Below are 18,431 nucleotides of genomic sequence, written 5' to 3' on the forward strand. Positions count from 1 at the left end.
CTGCTCTCCTAGAGCTTAAGTATGAAAAAGAAACAGACAAGTAACACAGACCACAATATCACTTGATTATAATGTAATAAAGATGCTATAGTGAGAGGTGGGAGACTCAAGAGTCTTTAGTTAGGGTGGTCAGAGAAGACTTACTCAAGGAGGCAACATTTGAGCAGAAAATTGTTCATTCATTTGTATGACAAATATTTATTGAACAGTCCGTATGTGTAAGTCACTATAGTTGCTACCGTAGGATTGCAGAGTAAGACAAGGTCACTGGCTTCAGAGAGCTTACAGTGTAGCAGAGTGAAGACTACATACTATTTATTCAATATTATAAGTAAAATGTGAACAATGTAAAATGCCAAAAGAGGAAGCTACTTCTTTCAACTCCAGTTATTAAGGAAGCCTACTAGACAAGATAGGGCTCAGAGATTGAGTGTATGGGTAGGCAGATGTGAGTCTGTGTGCGAAAGGAAACCCATAGAGGCATGGAAGAGCGCATCATAAGTGAAACAAAGCAGCAAGAAGCATGCAGGGTGCTTAGAGAACACCTAAGGCTCAGAACAGAAGGCTCTGAGAGAGCAGTTAGAATATGGTTTGGGTTGAATGAGAAAGTGTGCTTTGGAAACTTGGCCCCTGAATGCTCTTAACAGTTCAAAACAGCTCCTGTAAGCAAGGAATTTATTTGAAACTTTATATTCTGTCTTTAAAATCCAGGTGAAAATTGCATTCCATGATATTGATTCATCTATTTTTATTTTAGTGTAAAAAATATTTTCTCCAGGATCTTTGAGTGAAAGTAACACTTTGGAAGTTGGGCTGCATTTACCCCGTGGCTCCCGGTAGCTCAGTCAAGTATCTGGTTGCACATACACAGTTTACTTTTAAAAGAAAGGATAGGAAATTGAGCGAAATCATTCTTAAAAAGTTGATTGAACACCAATATTATCGCGTTTTGAATAACAGGCCCACACATCTGAATTTTTTAATACAGGAAACGAGAAGCTCATAAATGTTTTCCAGTGGAACATGAGCCTCATCTTTGCTCATGTTGCTTCCTCACTCTATGTAGAATGCCTTCCTCGTCACAGTCCTGCTCATCTATTGTGGTCCAGCTCCAACACGACCACTCGGCTCAGCCTTCCGTGGTTTCTGCACCTGGAATTCCAGGGCAGTTTGTCCGTACCTCCTTGGCACTTACCACGTTTCTCTGCACTTCGGTCACTTTATGCTGATGGCTCTATCCTGCAGACTAGGGACTTCCACAGACAAAACAAGAAATGCTTGTAGAATAAATGCATAATAAGAGCTTCCTGAAATGGAATGAATAATTTAGTACCAGGATGAAGAATGTACCAGAGGTGGGTAGATAAGAGGCAGCAGAACTGGTTAAGAGACTGTTACGATTGTTCGACCATCAGGTAGTGAGCATGGAACTAGGGAAAGACGGATCTGTAACCTATGGCAGAGGTAGAATCTGAGCACTTTACTGGACTGAGAAAGAGAAAGTCATGCAGGAGATTGGAATTCTGATCTATTAACCAAAATAGGGAATTTAAGGAGGGCTGATGTGGAGGAAAGATGGAAATTTTGGATTTTTGATATGCTGTTGATGTGAGCATTATATGCAACTGTCAGCTGGCAAGGGAGAACCACTCAATGCCAAAAAAAAGTTATAAATGAAGGGCAATTTAACAACCATTAATAAGTGAGCTAATGGTGGTCTCCAACATTTGTGAACAAGCCCTTTTGAGTAGAGAGATGGATTGGAAGAATGCCAATTAGGAATGCACCCATTAAAAGGGGGGAGGGGAAGAAGGGAAGGGAAAATAGGGAATAGAGAATGAAAATCAAGGAGGCAGACAGTGAAGCAGGACCCACAAGAGTTTCCAGGAGGAGAATGTTTCTTCCATCAGAGAGTAAGGAGTTGTTACATTTATAGGGCAATTAGAAGACCTTTAAAATGGTGGGAATATTGAACTAAGATTTCAGGGAGGTGAAGAAAGTGAGGGTGCAGACACCAAGCTTGTGGTTACAAATGCTCATTGAGTTGTGTGTGGCTCTAGAAGGAGGGAGGAGCTTAGCTCAGGCTGGTAGCCAGAGCCTAAGTCCCATGGGAGCAGACAAGCATCAACACCCTCACACTTTAACTTTTGTGGTGGTCCTCATCGGGCACCAGGCATTTCATTCTCTACCCATCCTGGCTTGTCTTCAGATTCACCAGCAGTACCTCAAGATTCTGACCTTCTTAAAATGATTATTTCTGTTCAAAATATGTCTGTCCTGTGCCCCATTCCTTTGGAGTGGCATTCCCAGGTGTGTTCCACACCTGGTGGTTCTTCAAGGTGCTGTACATGAAAGGGCTCTGTGGTCAAGTATGTATGGGAAACATAAGTAATGTTAACCAGGGTTGGACACTCGGATAAAAGACACTCTGGTAATTTTGCTCAAACCACCAAATAGTGTGTGTTCACAGACCCATCCCTTTTTTATTGTTTCTGTCACACGACTCTTAGTGGTTCCATATGAGTAAACTTTCCTTTAGGGTCTTGGAAGTTCAGTATAATGTGGGGATAAAGTCTTGGGTAGTGTAGCATTTTAGACCTCTCAAGTCACACTGTCCAAGTGGAGGATGGCTATTCATCTATATCACTTTTAGACCCACAGCTAAATTTTATATCCTTTTTACTAGGGCTATTACTGTGTTTCGACCTCAGAACTTCAATCAATCTTCCATCCAGCCTGAAGAATGGAAAGGAGGAACGCAGCATCAAGATGATATCTTGTGTGCTGCATTTTCACCTCCACAAACTCTTGTTACAGGTTAATTACACCTTCACTTGACAATCAATGGTGAAAGTTTGGTTCCTTTTATCTCACTCACTTAAAAAAACACTTTTCCCCACTACAAAATGAATAGATTTTTGAAGAATCAGTCCTTGCACTTAAAGCTACTCTTGGTCCTTATTTCTGGGGCTTCAGATCCTATTTTTACCACTTGCAACTCACAATATTGAGTAAGTTATTCACACTGGAAATCATAGTTTTCTCTGGCTAACAATAATGTATCTATATCTATAGTTTATAGATATCTATAAACTATACCTATATAGTTTATAGTGAAGATTGAATAAGATAATTGGTATAAGGGCTAAATGCAGTTAGCTTTTAGCTTTATTGTCCTTTTTCTAGGAGAAACATTAGGAATCCTGGATAAAGTTGCACTTCTGGGGTATTCAGATGTGTCATAATGAAATCATATTAACCCTTTGGCACAATGTAGTCTAAGTAATATTGGTTAAAGACTGGCTTCATAGAAATGTCAACACATTTAAGCTCTTAAAAACATCCATGAGCAGACTTTGATGTGACATATTAAAGAGAATCAAAATGTTGCATTATTTCTGGCCAAAGAAAACAATTTATAAAGACAGATTGCACCATAAAATTAACAAGCCCATATTTTGACAGGCTACTTTTAAAAAATAGAATAAAAAATACCATCCATTAAGAGAAATGAAAACTTGCAGGAAAAGAGCTGGGCTACCTATGAAGTGTTACAATATGAGGTTCACTACTCTATCTCCACTTAAAGTCTCACAGTTTTGGGGACTTTCCTGATTACCTTCCAGTAGAGCCAACACCGCTATTCAATTTGCTTTTTAGCTGTGGGAAGTCAGTCCCCACAGGGAGTATTACACACTGAACAATGATGGAAATAAGTAACCTATAAGGCTTTATAGCTGTTATTTTAAAGTGCCATAAAATACCATTGTAATTGGTGAATAGATAATGTCTCCATTCATTCTCATTCCATCAGTCCTGTGTGAAAATGTTTAGTCAAGCACTTTGAGAATAAAGCATTACAAAGTCATAGGAGAAGGTAGGTACTGCATGGGCAGCTAATACATGCAAATATATCATCGTTGGCTAATTTGTGAGCTTCACAGGTTGCTGTCTCCAAGACAGTACAGAGTTTAATATTATTACTCTCTTCTCTCTCCAAATCCCACCAAAGGCACCATATGTACATCCCACTCAAACTCAGCTTTTCCCCTTTGCTCTTGACATTGACACTGCTGAGTAGGGAGCTGTCCTCATTGAGCTGCTGAGAACAGTGATCTATCTGGCTTGCATTGCTCTTCTGCAAGACAGGCTGGGTCAGACTTAAGCTTCATTATTTGGGTTTTCCTATGTTCTCTGTGAAGAGCAGGGGGAAAGGACTTTCTGCAGGGAAAACTTTAGGATTGGAGAAGGCAAAATGCAATAAGGAATGTAGGAGGGAGGGAATAAGAGGAAGAGACACACACACCACAGAAGAGATGTGGGAAACAGAAAACTCGAAAACCTTGATTTGCCTGCCCTCATTCAACCCTAGGAGACAAATACAATTTCAACCCAGTTTTTTAGATAAGGAAATTGTGGCATCATGTAGAATTAAATATTTTGCCCAAGGTTGCACAGATAGTAGGTAGAAAAATCAGGAGTTAAACTCAAGCTCTTTAAATTGCAAAGCCCTTATTCTGAAAGCTTTATTACCATCAGATAAAAAGATAACCCCAAAGGGGAATAGAATTGAGGGAGGGAGGTGGGGATGGATGGGGTAGAGGGGAGAAGGGGTGGGGAATGGAGACGACTGTACTTGAACATGAATAAAAAAAACTAAAAATATAAAATATAACAGTAGTTTCTAGCATACTTAATGCACAGATAGGTTGTGAGAATCATGTGTTCTGAAGTTTAATAAAACTACTAGCTACTTTTATTCATTCATGTCTCCAAAAACATGTAGAGTACCTACTAAGTGCCACATTCCATGCAAGATATTATGATAATGACTTCTCATTGTTGTTGCCCATATTTCTCTAACTTTCTGGCAATTTATATTCTCCATCCTGGCTCATATAGGGAGTTATGATGGAGAAATTATTCTGTGGAACAGTCAAACAGAAAATGCTCACTATGTCCTTCACCCAGATTATCAGAGGCTGCTAAAAACAAGATCAGGTGAGTGCAATTTGAAATGGAAAGAATGTGGCTGAGTCAAACCATGGTAGGCCTGATTGTTTATTCATGGACCACTGCATCTTGCTCCCAAATTATGGATGATTGGCTATAGGCACCAGGGATTAGGGATATTGCTGTCAAAGTGACTTTAAAAAACCTTGAGATCTACTTGGTTTAGCAAATTCTCCATGGCATGCCATTTTTTTCTATTATACTATATCAGCATTTCTGAATTACTGACAGCAGGGAGCAAGTCTCTTGTTTCCATCTAGCTTAGTTTTCGCCAATAAGCCTCACCAAATTACCTTTGAGTGAACCCTTGGCAAGAAAATGGGAACTCATGTTCACTTGATTGGCTGCTCAGGCTCAGTCTGGAGTGTGCATTAAATATTACGCCACCTGGAAATCTTAAATTATTTCTTGCTTTAGAAACCTGTGAGGAACATTAGATGGGAGTATATTGTATTTTAAGGGAATTTAGCTGAGCACATTAATATTTTACACTTAAGCAAAATGTCTTGACAATTGACTTTCACATTTTATTTTAGTTTCCTTAGATACTAAGGGTTTTTCCTTAGACTCATTTATTCAGGTAATGAATATGTCATTCCTCATGGCCTAGCACGGTCCTGTTGTCTCAATTGAATAAACTCACAGAGGCTGAACTGGACCTTAGGAAAAGACTGGTCATTAGCTACAGGGCACGTGTGTGTGTGTGTGTGTGTGTGTGTGTGTGAAAAGCATAGGGACTGATGTGATAAGAGTAAGAAAACAAATTTAAGAGATTCAGGGCTTACTAGCCTGCAGGCCCACAACTCTGACCTGCTTTATGCATGAAGAATTAACCATTTAGGTTCATCTGAACTCTCCAAGGAGAGAATGGATTTCTGCCTCTTCCTCTTTCTTGACTTCTAGGAGAACACCATGTTGGTCTCATAGCAAACCTAACCATGGCTACCGTTAAAAACAGAGATGGATAAGAAAGAGAAGATGGCATCAGGTTTCTAAAAGACACTAGAGACATTGCTGTGGATTTCTCGTTTTAGAAATTTGAAGATACTTCCATATAGATTTTTCATAACTATGTGTAGACTATTCTTAGGTTCTAAGATGAACACCCAAGTTTTTGTTAATGTGGCTTGGAGATGATGTCATGAGATAATCAAAATAGCATTAGGAATATCATTTCCAAGGTAACTCACTAACAAATAACATTACTAAAAAAAGATCATTTAAATATATTTAAATAATCATCTCATGTTTATTAAATTATTTGCAAGATTAATATTAATGATGAAGAAGCTGAAAATGTTATGATAATAGAATCACATTTGTCTTAAACATATCAAGATCTCTAAGACATTAGTGGTGACTACAAAATGAAATTCTTATTAATTCATATCAAGGGAAAACAGTGTAAGTGTACGGACTATTCACACCAAAAGAGAATGAAACAATCCTTCAAGTTGAGGTTGAGGAAGTGGATGGCAGAAGGCTGGGTGAACGATGAGTGAAACCTGTTCTGAGACTTGATGGGGTCATCTGAGGTTGGGATGAAGGTGGGCCTGTCGTTTTTCATAAGCATTTGCTTGAAAAGCAGATGTTTCTTTTCATTAAGACTCCCTGGCTTTGTCTCTGCCACAGATATAAATCCTCAAAAGCTCCTCGATGTGGGGAGCGGCTGCCCCAGCCACCCCACAGTAGAGCAGGCGGCCCTGGGAGCTGGCTCCTTTGAGACAGGCACTGCGGGCAATAATGCTGTTATGAGGCTTTGCTTCCTTGAGGCAAGAAAAGATATTGCAGCCACAGGTAAACTATCTCTATTTATTTTTGACTGTAGAGTGCTTTGATATATTGTAAAATATTGGAAAATGGGGCAATAAAGAGAATTCGATCTAATTGTATCTAACTTGTGGAGTTCGACTGCATCTAGCTAACAGTCAGTGCTAGGTCATGGGAGACCCTAACTGGCCAACGTGGTTAGGGTTCAGGAGGATGGGCCCAAGAACAGGAGCCCGACTAGACCCTACCAGCAATTTACAGTACTGCATAGGTCAGAATCAGAGTGAGAGAAACTCTGGCAAGCTACCTAATATTGGCAACAATCAGAATGGCATCCCAGCCATGATACAAAGAGAATTGGTAAGGCAGAGAGCACAGGGAGAAATATGCTGCATACAGATGATATATCACGTAACTGTACACTTGAAACCTATATATTTCATTAACCAATGTCACCCCAATAAATTTAACTTTGACATTAAAAAAAAATGCTCCAAACACACGAGCTAAGCAGAGGTCTACACGCAGCAGCAGGGTGGCGTCTCGGGCTGACTGCACTGGCAGCTCACTCACAACTGACTAACAAAAAATAGTGTGACACCTGAGACTGGAGGCAATCGCAACATTTTAAATACTGCTGATCCCAGGTAGGGCAAGAGAGGTGCCTACTTTTTGTCTGAATTTTTTTGGAGCCAGCCTAGTAGTTGGAGTGTCTTGAACAGCTGTGCGTCAGGGTCCTGGTTAGAACTTCTGCTGAGATGTGTGTGTACACTGGTGCTGCCATGCGGTTTCCTGCGGTTATTTAGCATTATAGAGATGAAATAAACATTATCTTAATTTCCCCTCTGTTCTCAATGGCCCTGTTAGCTTCGTGCTGATGCAGCCTTTGAAACTGTTAGATTCTCAAACTTTCTATTTTCTGAAACTCACTTATATTCACAAAATGAACTATTATCCCGAAATTGCTCTCATTTCCTTGACTAATTCTTTCTTAATGTTATCAGTATTCCTAAATTGTTTCTACTGGAGCAGCTACATGCTATTATTTCTACCTTAAACAGATACGATTGTTAATCGGCAGTACATTTGTGAAGAAAATTGACAGTCGTCTACAGATTTATTGTATAATAATAGGAACTTTGACACAGAAGAATAATTTAGGTAAAGTGCTTTTACAAAGCATATAAGGATGGCAAATGAAAAAGTTAGTTCTAGGCCTATGAACAAAAAAAATGCCTCATAAGAGTTTACAATAAATTCTTGATTAAAAATGTAAAAATAAGCTCATAAATAGATTCTAAGCCTGCTACTACACAGAGAAAGCAATAATTATACTGCTACAACTACATTTATGTGGCCAGACCTATGCATGAGGAGTTTTACTTTGTTATTTAGGTCCAGTGGGTTATCAAGAAATGAGTTTTATGTAATCAGAATGTAATCATCAAGTTGCAGTTAATATCTTAAAAGTTTATTTGAAGTAACAACTTAATTCCGTTCTAGTTTAAAAACCCAAATAATATGAAAATAATGAATGAAGGAAAGGGAACTAAATTTAATGGGGCATCTTACATACCCTATCTGGTTTAATATTCAACCTAACCCAGTGAGATTATCATAGGGTTATCTCTATTTTATATTTGAGAGAATTAGAATAAATGCTGTAACTTGGTCTCAGGGATACCCACCTCTACAACATGCCTTCACTTTCCACAGGGCAAGCCACTGAAGTTGTTTCTGGTCATTATTGTCACAGTTTCCTCACTCAATGTTCCTTTACACATCAGGAGGTGCTAACTTGGTGTCATGTGGAGGATCCGGGTATGTCAGATTCTGGAATACATTTAAGAAGCAACTTCTGGCTGAATTTTTGGCTCATAGTGGAGTTGGATCTATTATTATGGCTACTGATAAACTGAATCGATACCTCACCACAGGAGATCTTGATGGATGGTTGAACATCTGGAATATAGAGGTGCATTGAACACAGTCTACATCATCTTTATTTCTGATCACTTTTTGTTGCAGATAACTATGAATCCAGTCTCGTTTGTTTCCTAGATAAAAGAAGAAATGTTCATTCTTAGTACTTTATTTATTTTTTACAGTAATGTCTTCTAATTTTTAAAAACTTTTTCACTTACAATTCACATTCCGTATTATATTAGTTTTAGGTATACAGCACAGTGGTGAGACATTTATGTAATGTACAAGGCGATCCCCTCCCACCCTGTGATAGTCTATTTTAAAGGAAACATTTACATGTATTGAGCAGTGACTTCCTTTAAGTAATTTATGGAGAAAACCATATTTTTCTTAGTATTAAAAATCTTCTGTTAGTATATACTCAAGTAGATCCCAGTTTAAGAATGCGTTATTGTCAGGAAGGTACTGCAGCATTGTCTGAGTATACTTAGGATATACCTTATTTGAAATAAGACTATAAACACAATTTAAATAAAGTACTCATTCTTCATCTAGCATTATTGTCATCCTGAGTTAATCTGGGAATCTTGTGTCACCGATTACCTCCTTAATTTTCTAATAATATTATAAAATTGTTATAATATAGGACTACCTATAGGTGATAAAGTTCCCTTCTATCAAATAATTGATTTTACTGTTCATTTTTTCTTTTCATCCTTCCTCTCCCCCTCTTTCCTTTCTTTCCATTTTCCAAGTTAGTTAAATGAGTTAGGAGCCTTTTTGTGTGTGTTCACATCATTTCTCTAACCTCTGTTATCGTGAACTATCCTTTTGCATATGGATCACAGATTATTGTTCCCAAGTGGGCCTGCTTTTCATCTCTGCATGAGGAATTTTTTAAAAAGAAATGTTGTATGACTACAATAATTTAATATTTGGACTTTTTAGAGTTCTGGCATTTGTTTTCCTTCAGGAATACTGTCTTAATTCTAGTGAGAACAAAGTCACGCAGACACCAACTCTGATAAGATCGTTCCAACCTCATGAAGACCAGATAAGCTCCTTAGAGATGTGTGAGCCGGGCGGCGGTGCACTGATTATCTCGTCCTCGGCAGACTGCAGCATTTGTGTGACCGATGTCCGCGGCGCTGCTGTCTGGATCTTCGGTCAGGTAGAAATATTGCTTCTTTATTATTCCAGTATTTACCTGACATTTAGGATGACATGGGCTGATTTCCGTTTGAAACTCAATGGCTGTTGATGATCAGTAGTGGTGAAAGAGCTGCCTTCCATTCTGGAGCTGCAGCTCCTGGCTTTTCTCGTCCTGTTGACCATGAATCAGGAAGCTCGGCCTGGCGCAGGACTCCAGAGAAGGGCAAGATGTTGACTCCATGCAGTTCACCTGAGTCTAGAATTTCTGCCAAAACTTTTTTTCCTCTAAAATAAGTGAATTCTTTCCATTTCAAAACTGACTAAAAATACAATATAGATAATATTAGCATGTTTTATTAAATACAGATGACTCTGACTGTCAAGTAATAATCAAGTTAGTGGTAAAATATAAAATTTTAGAAAAAAACAAAGCATGCCCTCCACCTTTGATGCTGGGGCTGGCATTGCCCTCAACGACCATTTTGTCAAGCTCATTTCTTGGTATGACAATGACTTTGTCTGCAGCCACAGGATGGCTGGACCTTGTGGTCCACAAGGCCTTCAAGGAGTAAGAACCCCCTGGACCACCAGCCCCAGTGATAGGAAGGGAGACCCTCAGCTGCTGGGGAGTCCTTGCCCCAAATCGATCCCCCCACACACTGAGAGACTGCTGATCTCCAGTTTCCTAGACCCCTTGGAGAAGGGAGGGGCTTAGGGAACATGCCATGTCATGCACATAAATTTCACTGTACCCACCTACCCTCCCCCAAAACCTCGCTGCTCATCACTTGGTTTGCTTCTGTGAACATAATAGTAGCTGACATTTTCTGAGTTTTTCCTGTATTTCTGGAGGACTTTTGTAAGATCTCTAGTTTTATTTCACATAATCTTCACAATTGCCCATCTCATTATGGAAGAACTTTTATTATTCCTACTTTACAAGAGGAAACGTGTGCAGACAGTTTGAGTAAATTGCCTGAGCTCACAGAAGCTAATACGTAGTAGAATTTTGCTTTCAACTCAAGCTGGCTTATGTCGGAGTTCATGCTTTTAAAAAAAAGATTTTATTTACTTATCTTTAGAGGGGAAGGGAAGGAGAGAGGGAGAGAAATATCAATGTATGGTTGCTTCTCATTGTCCCCTGCTGGGAACTGGCCTGCAACCCAGGTATGTACCCTGACTGGGAATCTAACTGCAGTTATTTGGTTCCTTAGGTCTGAGCTCAATCCACTGAGCTACACCAGCCAGGGCAGAGTTAATGCTTTTAATCCCCACCTCCCATAAAAGTAAACTCCCAATTGTACCTGCTCATGGTGGGGAGTGGGAAAATGGGAGAAAGGAGGTATTCATCTTCTCACATTTTGATTGTTCTTTTTTTTTTTCATGGAAACTCTGCTCCTGTTCCTTTTGTGCTTTTGAGAACAAAATATTGGCTTGATCTGTCTCAACCAGTACTATTCAAACACAGTGGTGTGAGGTTACACTCAAACCTTAATTTCTGTCTGTCTGGCTGGTTGACTTGGTACCAGTCAGCAACCTTGGGTGCCACTCCCATGCTGTGCGGGCACAGCCATTCTCTTCATGTGGGAAGGCAATGCCTACTGTCGCTCTACTGGTAAAGTCAGTTTGATGATGTCCACCTGTGCTGAAAGAACTCTGTACAAATCTTTAGGATGTGAAGGGTGAGGGTAACTCAGAAAATAATCTGGGGAGGCGAACCCACATTTGGACAGGTAATGTGGGAGTCTCAGTGTAACACTCAAGGACTGCAGTCTCTCCTGCTCTGTTAATGAGGCAAGTGCTAGAGTGGTCTTAGAATAAAAAACAACATCCAAGTGGGGACTCAAACCAGTGTGTGGGTGGGCGTGTGGTGAGTGACATAGAGCGGAGCATGTTGGCATCCTGAACGCAGGAAGAGGTGGAAGGCTGTTTGGGGCAGCGGAGAAGTTAATGCTGTGCTAACATTGCTACACAGATAGGCCACGTGGGTTTGCATGGGTTGAGGTGGACGTTAGAATGACATCAAGTGGGTGACATCAAAGTGACATCAAAGTGACATCAAAGTGACATCAAGTGGGTGACATCTGGAATATAAGTCTCGTAGATGGGACTGAAGCAAAAATAAGACTATCTCATGTGTGGGTGCCATATAAACTGTGCCCACGAAACACAATCTGTATCTAAATTCTATTTTAATTCAGAAGTGTGTGCTAGTAGGACTGTTTGCTTTATGCCTTTGATAGTCTTTCCTAGTTATTTTGAAGGACTTCCGCCCCCAAAAGCCTGCATGAAAATAGGGTTTTTTGGTTTTTTTGTTTTGTTGTTCCTGCTGTTGAAGGCAGAGAAGGAGTCAGCGGGGCTAGTGTAGTTTTACAAAGTCAGGTCTGGCAAAGCAGGGACAGCTGTGTTTTCTAGACCCTTCTGCTTGAGCTTTTAGTTTTTTAAAAGATTTATTTAAAATCAAACAGTCTTGAATATGGGTGTTACTAGTTCCAAGAGGTACAGGGGATCAGAGTGAGAAAGGGGAAGGGAGGGAGAAAGGATGGGAAGAGTAAAACTAGCAGATGCTAGAGAGTGGCGAATGCCCTTCTGGTGTGTAAGATGAGACATCCTTCTACAGCAGGATATGGGAGGCAGATGGAAATAGTAGATAAGAAGAGAGCCAGTTAGTAAATATAACTAGGATCAGGACAAGTTTTACTGGACAAACTTGATTTGTAAAGCATAGTGACTTTTGCCCTACATTTGAATGAGGAATTTGTCTTCTAGTTGAATTAATTCTGGTCTAGCAATTGTAAAAACAGGAGGAAAGCATTAATGGATTTTAATTTCCCATGTGAAGACTTAATTTCTGAATTATATACAGTCTGATTAAAGTGTTTAAAATTTAATGCAATGTGATTCTACATATTTCATGAAAGAAGTTTTTTTTCAAATAAATGTGAATCATTTTAACAACATAACTATTGATCTAAGTTTGCTTTTCAAGTCAGACTTTTAAAAATAAGTGGCAGTGTATGTCTCTTGCTAGAGTTGGAGAAATGGGAGTGGAGAGGCTTTAACCACAGAGATCCATTTACTCCAGGAAACTGTCAGGGGGTTGAGGTGTAAAAAGAAATTAGATGCTGTGTGCGCGTCTTCAGTGTGTCCTTAAGCACTCGCCGCAGTTGGGCTGGGTGGAGCTTGTTTCCTGGCACTGTTACTGACCAGAGATGGGGTCCTGCTGCCTGAGCTGCCTATAAATTCCAGAGGCAGAGGTTTGGTTAAAAAAAAAAAAGGAGTCTTTTATTTAAAAGCTACACAATTTTGGAAGAATGACAGTATTCTGCCTCAAAGCCCATTCCCCCTAAAACATCCCCCCCCAAAATAACCTGCCACACTTTGTTAGATTAGTTCAAAGCTATGCCTAGAATTCCTTCTCGAATTTAAAATACCATCTTTTGGAAAACACGGGTGACTGCAGTATGATCATCCAGACGGCTTAGCTGATTGCTAGTCAGAATGGCTTCAGGAATCTTTCTGGAATCTGTATGCATGCATGGCCATGTAGTGTGCCCAGCACAGCCACACCACCATCAGGGCTTCCCCCAGTGGGAGCGACCTGGGGCACTGCCAACCACTGTAGCCATTCCTGCAGAAGCTCCATCCTGGGGCCTGGCGCCCAAGACTGCTTGTACCAAAGGGGCCAGCGAACACTCTGGGCCTGTGTCTCCGCACTGATCTCAAAGGCACCGAAGGGTGCGGTCTGGGACCTTCTGTTCTGCACAGAGCTGTGGTGTCCCGGTGGTATCCCAGGGGCATGCACACTTGGGCGGAGGACTTAGCTTTGGCACAAGCCGGCCCCCAATCCAGCAAGTGAGGGAAACCAGAAGGTTCAAGTCTCTGTACACCCTCTGTTTAAATCTGCAGGCCTAAAATTTTATGTGCTCTGCTGTCCCGCACGCCCCTTTACCTGAGGGTGTGGGATCTACTAGTGGCTGTGCGGGCTTCAGTCCCACCCCTCCCCAGCGTTTCCTGACTCCTCCCTTCTCTCCGCCTCAGGGTCCTTCCTGTCCCTCCGGCAACCTCACCAGATCCTCCTGTATCAGCACCTCTGCTGCTCCTTTTCTAGGAAACAGTGACTTTGTGCCCATTCACCCAGTGCTTCAAATTTGATTTTGTTGCTCACCTTAAAATTAAGACATTTCATATAAGACCCATATCTCTTGTTTTTCTCAAAAAAGAGGACGGGTCATTCTTTGAGAGTAAGTGTGAAATGAATTGTCTGATCAGTGCAGTCCCCACCTTTCTCTATTGTCTGCGAACACCGAGGCTGAGTTTTATTCGCTCTGGATCATCTTGTGTGAGCCTTCTTGGATGAATCTTCTATGATTCATTCACTGGCATTGTCGTCCTGCCGTCTGTTGGCCTTTTACTCAGCGCCCCCTCGGCTGTCAGTTTGTGGACCAGTCGGGCATTCTGGGGAAGCCCTTGTCACACCCTGCTATGGTGTTCTCTGGTGCATTCCTGAGTCTGAGTGAGAGATGATGAGAAACAAGGAAATTGGTTCTGTATTTGAGATAGTCATTGGGAGCTTCTGGCAGATGGATACAAAGTAAGAAATATAGCCCAACTGTGTTAAAACTATGAAATAATACATATATTTTCTGGGAAAAAATCTCAGTAATTGGACTGGCTTTTGAGATTTTTAGGAAATGAGGTGAAAAGTAGTAGTTCTATCAAAAATAAACTCTGATGATTCTTCAACAAAAGTTGTATCTTTTCAGTTAATATACATTTTTTGTCTATTCAGAACTTTAAAAGTAGAAATGTCTATTTTTTTCCATTTTTATATTTTCAGGAAATTTTTGTTAGTTTCTGATGACACCCTTTCTACCTTTATTAAAGTTGCACAGATCTGTGTTAGTTCCCTTGCAAGACTGTAAGTTTCTCTAGAACAGAAACCATGTCTCACTCTTCTCTTGTGTACGTCCCAAGAAATTTAATTAACAGTGTAGAATATAAATGTTCTAGGAAATAAAGTCATACAAATAAAATAAATTTCTTTGTTTTCGTAGGCAAAGCATTGGCAAATTGAAAACTGTTTTTCTCTTCCTAAGAAAGATAATAATTTAACAAAAAATAAGATTCAAGAAGAAAGCATAAGGGAAGTCCCTTCACTTTCTAAGGAGGAATCATGTTTAGACCCGACAGAACCTTCTGTGTTTGATAAGAAAAACAAAGATGAGTCAACATACAGGTAAGCAATTTTAAGTTTACCTAGATGTCAACTGGAATCCAGATAAAACCTAGGTAAGCTGGTCCAGACATCCTCTGTACTCTGCGATGTCCAATGACTATCATGGTTTCTCTAAAATTGGGGGGGGGGGCGATTGATAGGTTTGCGTGTGGCAGAGGGAATATGTATGTCCTCAGGGTTATATGTGGCTCTTATTTCTTGCCTTCACTGCATTCTTGATTTCTATTCAGTGTCTTTCAGCCCTTTGTTTTTGCTCCATCAACCACCTGATTGTAGAAACTAGCCTCTTTCCTAAAAGAAAAGTGTGCGTGTGTATGTACGCACGCCTGTATCTATCTCAGAATGTATGTTGGATTTCACTCCTGATTTTGGCATGGGGCGCAGAAGGTTTTATGACAGAAGTTCAAAGAGCCTAACTTGGATGAGTAGACATGACTCTCCTTTTAATGCTCCCAGCTTTTCCTTCAGGCTGTTCAGCTGTGTCTTCCTTTGCAGCACTCACTCTGCTAGGCCGACCCCCTGTGTATGTTCCTCTTCCCCTCATGCCAGGCAGCTTTAGTCACTTCTTGTGTTTCCTGTAGTCTTGCTAACCTATGCTCTCTAAATTTTACCTTTCGTACTAAACAACTATTATTTTTGAAAGGATGATTTTATTCATTGTATTTTCTTTGATATAAATAAAATTTTTTTACCATGTGCATATATTCCCTTTTTTTAGGATTTTAGGAAAAGTTGCACAAAAAGTACAGAGTTTCTATATTCCTCACCTCATTACCTACTATCTTGCATTAATGTGGCACATTTGTTATAATTGATGACCCAATATTGATACTTTATTAATAACTAAAGTCCCTAGTTTACCTTAAAGAGAGTACAGATGTACGTGCGTTCTTCGAAGACCCCACTCAGGGGCCTCAGCACATTTCCAAATCAATTCCCTCTCTGGCCAGTCTGCTATGGCTCTACCCCACCAGCTGGGGTTACCTTTGAAAATATACATCATGGTGTTTTTCTGTTTCAGTTGCTGTGCTTTGGTGGGCCTTCACTCTTGCACATCTCTTCTTGGGTTAACCTCTGCTTAGCCAGTAGGAAACTTACTCATCCTTGCCACACCAGCTGTTCCTTGGTTGTCCCTTCTAATCTTACTCACCTGGGTAGCTCCAGCACAACTTTTCTCCTGTAGGCTTTTTCAGAAATTAATGAACCACTGTTCTACTGTGTCCCTCTGATGATTTCTGCAGGTAGTACACGTTAAACTCTTTGACTGCTTTATGTGAATGGAAGCTAGAATTCAAGGGGAAGCTTCCCTCCACCCTCATGGGAGTGGACCTCAAGTACTCAAAGTCTCTCCTCTCCTATGTTGCGTCTTTGGTCTGCTTATATCTTAGAATGGTGGTTAGCCTGGGTATCACCAGATTGGTTTTGGAACTACCTCACTTAACAATATGGGTTACTTTTTACCTCTTAATTAATTACTTTGCTTTCAGACCTTTTGCACCTCTGTTGACAGGGAAACAGAAGGAAAAAAATCCCTTTTAAACCTTCTGTTACACTAAATTACACTTGGTATTTGTTCTCCTATTTCCTTGAATTATGGCTTGCTAAAATGTCAAGTGGCATTTTACTTCCAGGGAGAATGATCTTTTCAATTTAGAAATATAGCGTGACCAATCCTGCACAATAATAGAATCCTGAGAACGGAAGGACTTTCACTATGACAAAATACCCCACCCAGCTGTCCGGCTCAATTTTATAGATCAGGAAATAAAGTTCCCCAGGGTAACTCCTGTAGCTCATTGTTTTTCTTTCTGTCACACCCCTGGAAGAGTCAAGGCAAGTGTTAGAGGTTCCTGTGTAAGAGTATTTCAGCACATATCTTAGTTTCCCCTTCCTTGCGACAAACTCAGCTATTACTTTTTAATGAGCTTTTTGTTAGAGATAAAAATTAGCAATTTGAACTGTTTACTTCTTTCTTGACTTCCATCTCATCTTACTACATTTCCTATTGCATCATGACACTTTGTATTATGAAAATTAGTGCTGATATGTAGGTTTTTAAATTCACAGATTTCTCTTAAAACTAAAATTTTCTATTCTGCCAGATTAACTAGGTGTATAGCAGAGTGATCTTCTCACCTTGATCATACGTTTCTGTGGGCTTTGAGCAAAATCTCCAGCAGTAAGAAGCGAAGTTATCACTACTGTACTGTGTCTTGTCAAATTGATATATCAAAAATACCTGTGAAATTCAAATTTCTGCCTTTATCTAATTTAGATGACTGGAATGAAATAATTTTAAGGCTTTGTAGTAATGAAGTAGTACCAAATAATGTCATTTAAGTTATTGAACAAACTGAAAGAAAAAGGTTAAATATGTATCATCAGAATTGACATTTCAGGTATATACATCCCTCACATCTCCCAGTAATTCTGTGTGGAAAACATACAGGTGCAAAGTCATTGTCAGCTGTAAAATGACTGTCATGGCTTCTTTCCAGGATTGAGGAGATGACAAATGATGGCTTCCCTAAGAAAAAATTATTCCAAAGAATGTGCTGATTTCCTAATTAGATTAGTAAATCCAAGTAGAAAAATCATGCCAGTTCTTGTCTATATACAAAAATATGAAAGAAACATATAAAAGAAATTAAAGAGATGAAAGAGGAAAGGTGCTTTTAGTACAGGTGCGTGCAGGTAGGGGTATGTTTCAATGGAGGCATGAAACAGTAAGAGAGATGGAGGAAAAAAAACACATTTTTATTTTAACTCTGAAGATTCTTTTCCGAGATGAAAATCTTGGCATATGTTATCTTCCGGTTTACACATAAATACCAGTCTCCCATAGTGCTTAGAGTATTTGATAATATTATGTCTGAGAAGTAGGTTGGTGGTAAAATGTCACCTTCCATTTAAGCTCTGGGGAGCAGGAGACAAATGTAGAGTTGAAGAGGATAAGCAAGTCCTGATGCTGAATTAACAGTTGCTACAGAGATATAAATTTTACCTTCCTTAGGTTCTGCAAAAAATCATATTGCTATTAGAAAATGAAAAAGAAGAAATAAGTTAAAGGATAAGATGGACAGCAAAAACTACAGTAGACATGCATTTTCTTCAATTATGTTAATATTTCATTTATGGAATCACGAAAGATTAATCTAGAGAAATATAGATAAAATAATTTAGAAAATATAAGCTCAGAATATTTTAATACAAAAATAGTAAATGTTCATTAGGGGAAAATTTGGAGTAAAACTATGCAAGAAGAAGATGAAAGAAATCACCCATAGCAAAGCCATTGTTAACAGTTAGGAATTTCACTTTCCAGGTTTGT

At 39.6% G+C, this 18,431-nt stretch overlaps 1 protein-coding gene across 1 annotated transcript in view; it reads left to right on the forward strand.

The window, feature by feature from the left end:
• WDR49 (WD repeat domain 49) overlaps positions 1–18,431 on the forward strand; it is a gene marked incomplete at its 3' end in the record, with an annotated part of 124,783 nt that overhangs the window by 80,187 nt on the left and 26,165 nt on the right. The window contains exons 10-15 of the mRNA XM_053657731.1: positions 2,687–2,817; positions 4,903–5,001; positions 6,646–6,810; positions 8,571–8,758; positions 9,683–9,880; positions 14,919–15,100. Of these exons, the coding sequence (XP_053513706.1) occupies positions 2,687–2,817; positions 4,903–5,001; positions 6,646–6,810; positions 8,571–8,758; positions 9,683–9,880; positions 14,919–15,100 (963 nt within the window). The remainder of the gene's footprint in view (positions 1–2,686; positions 2,818–4,902; positions 5,002–6,645; positions 6,811–8,570; positions 8,759–9,682; positions 9,881–14,918; positions 15,101–18,431) is intronic.

This window comes from Artibeus jamaicensis, unplaced genomic scaffold (assembly GCF_021234435.1).
Source record: "Artibeus jamaicensis isolate MK-2021 breed Jamaican fruit bat unplaced genomic scaffold, CSHL_Jam_final scaffold_474, whole genome shotgun sequence".
NCBI lineage: Eukaryota > Metazoa > Chordata > Mammalia > Chiroptera > Phyllostomidae > Artibeus > Artibeus jamaicensis.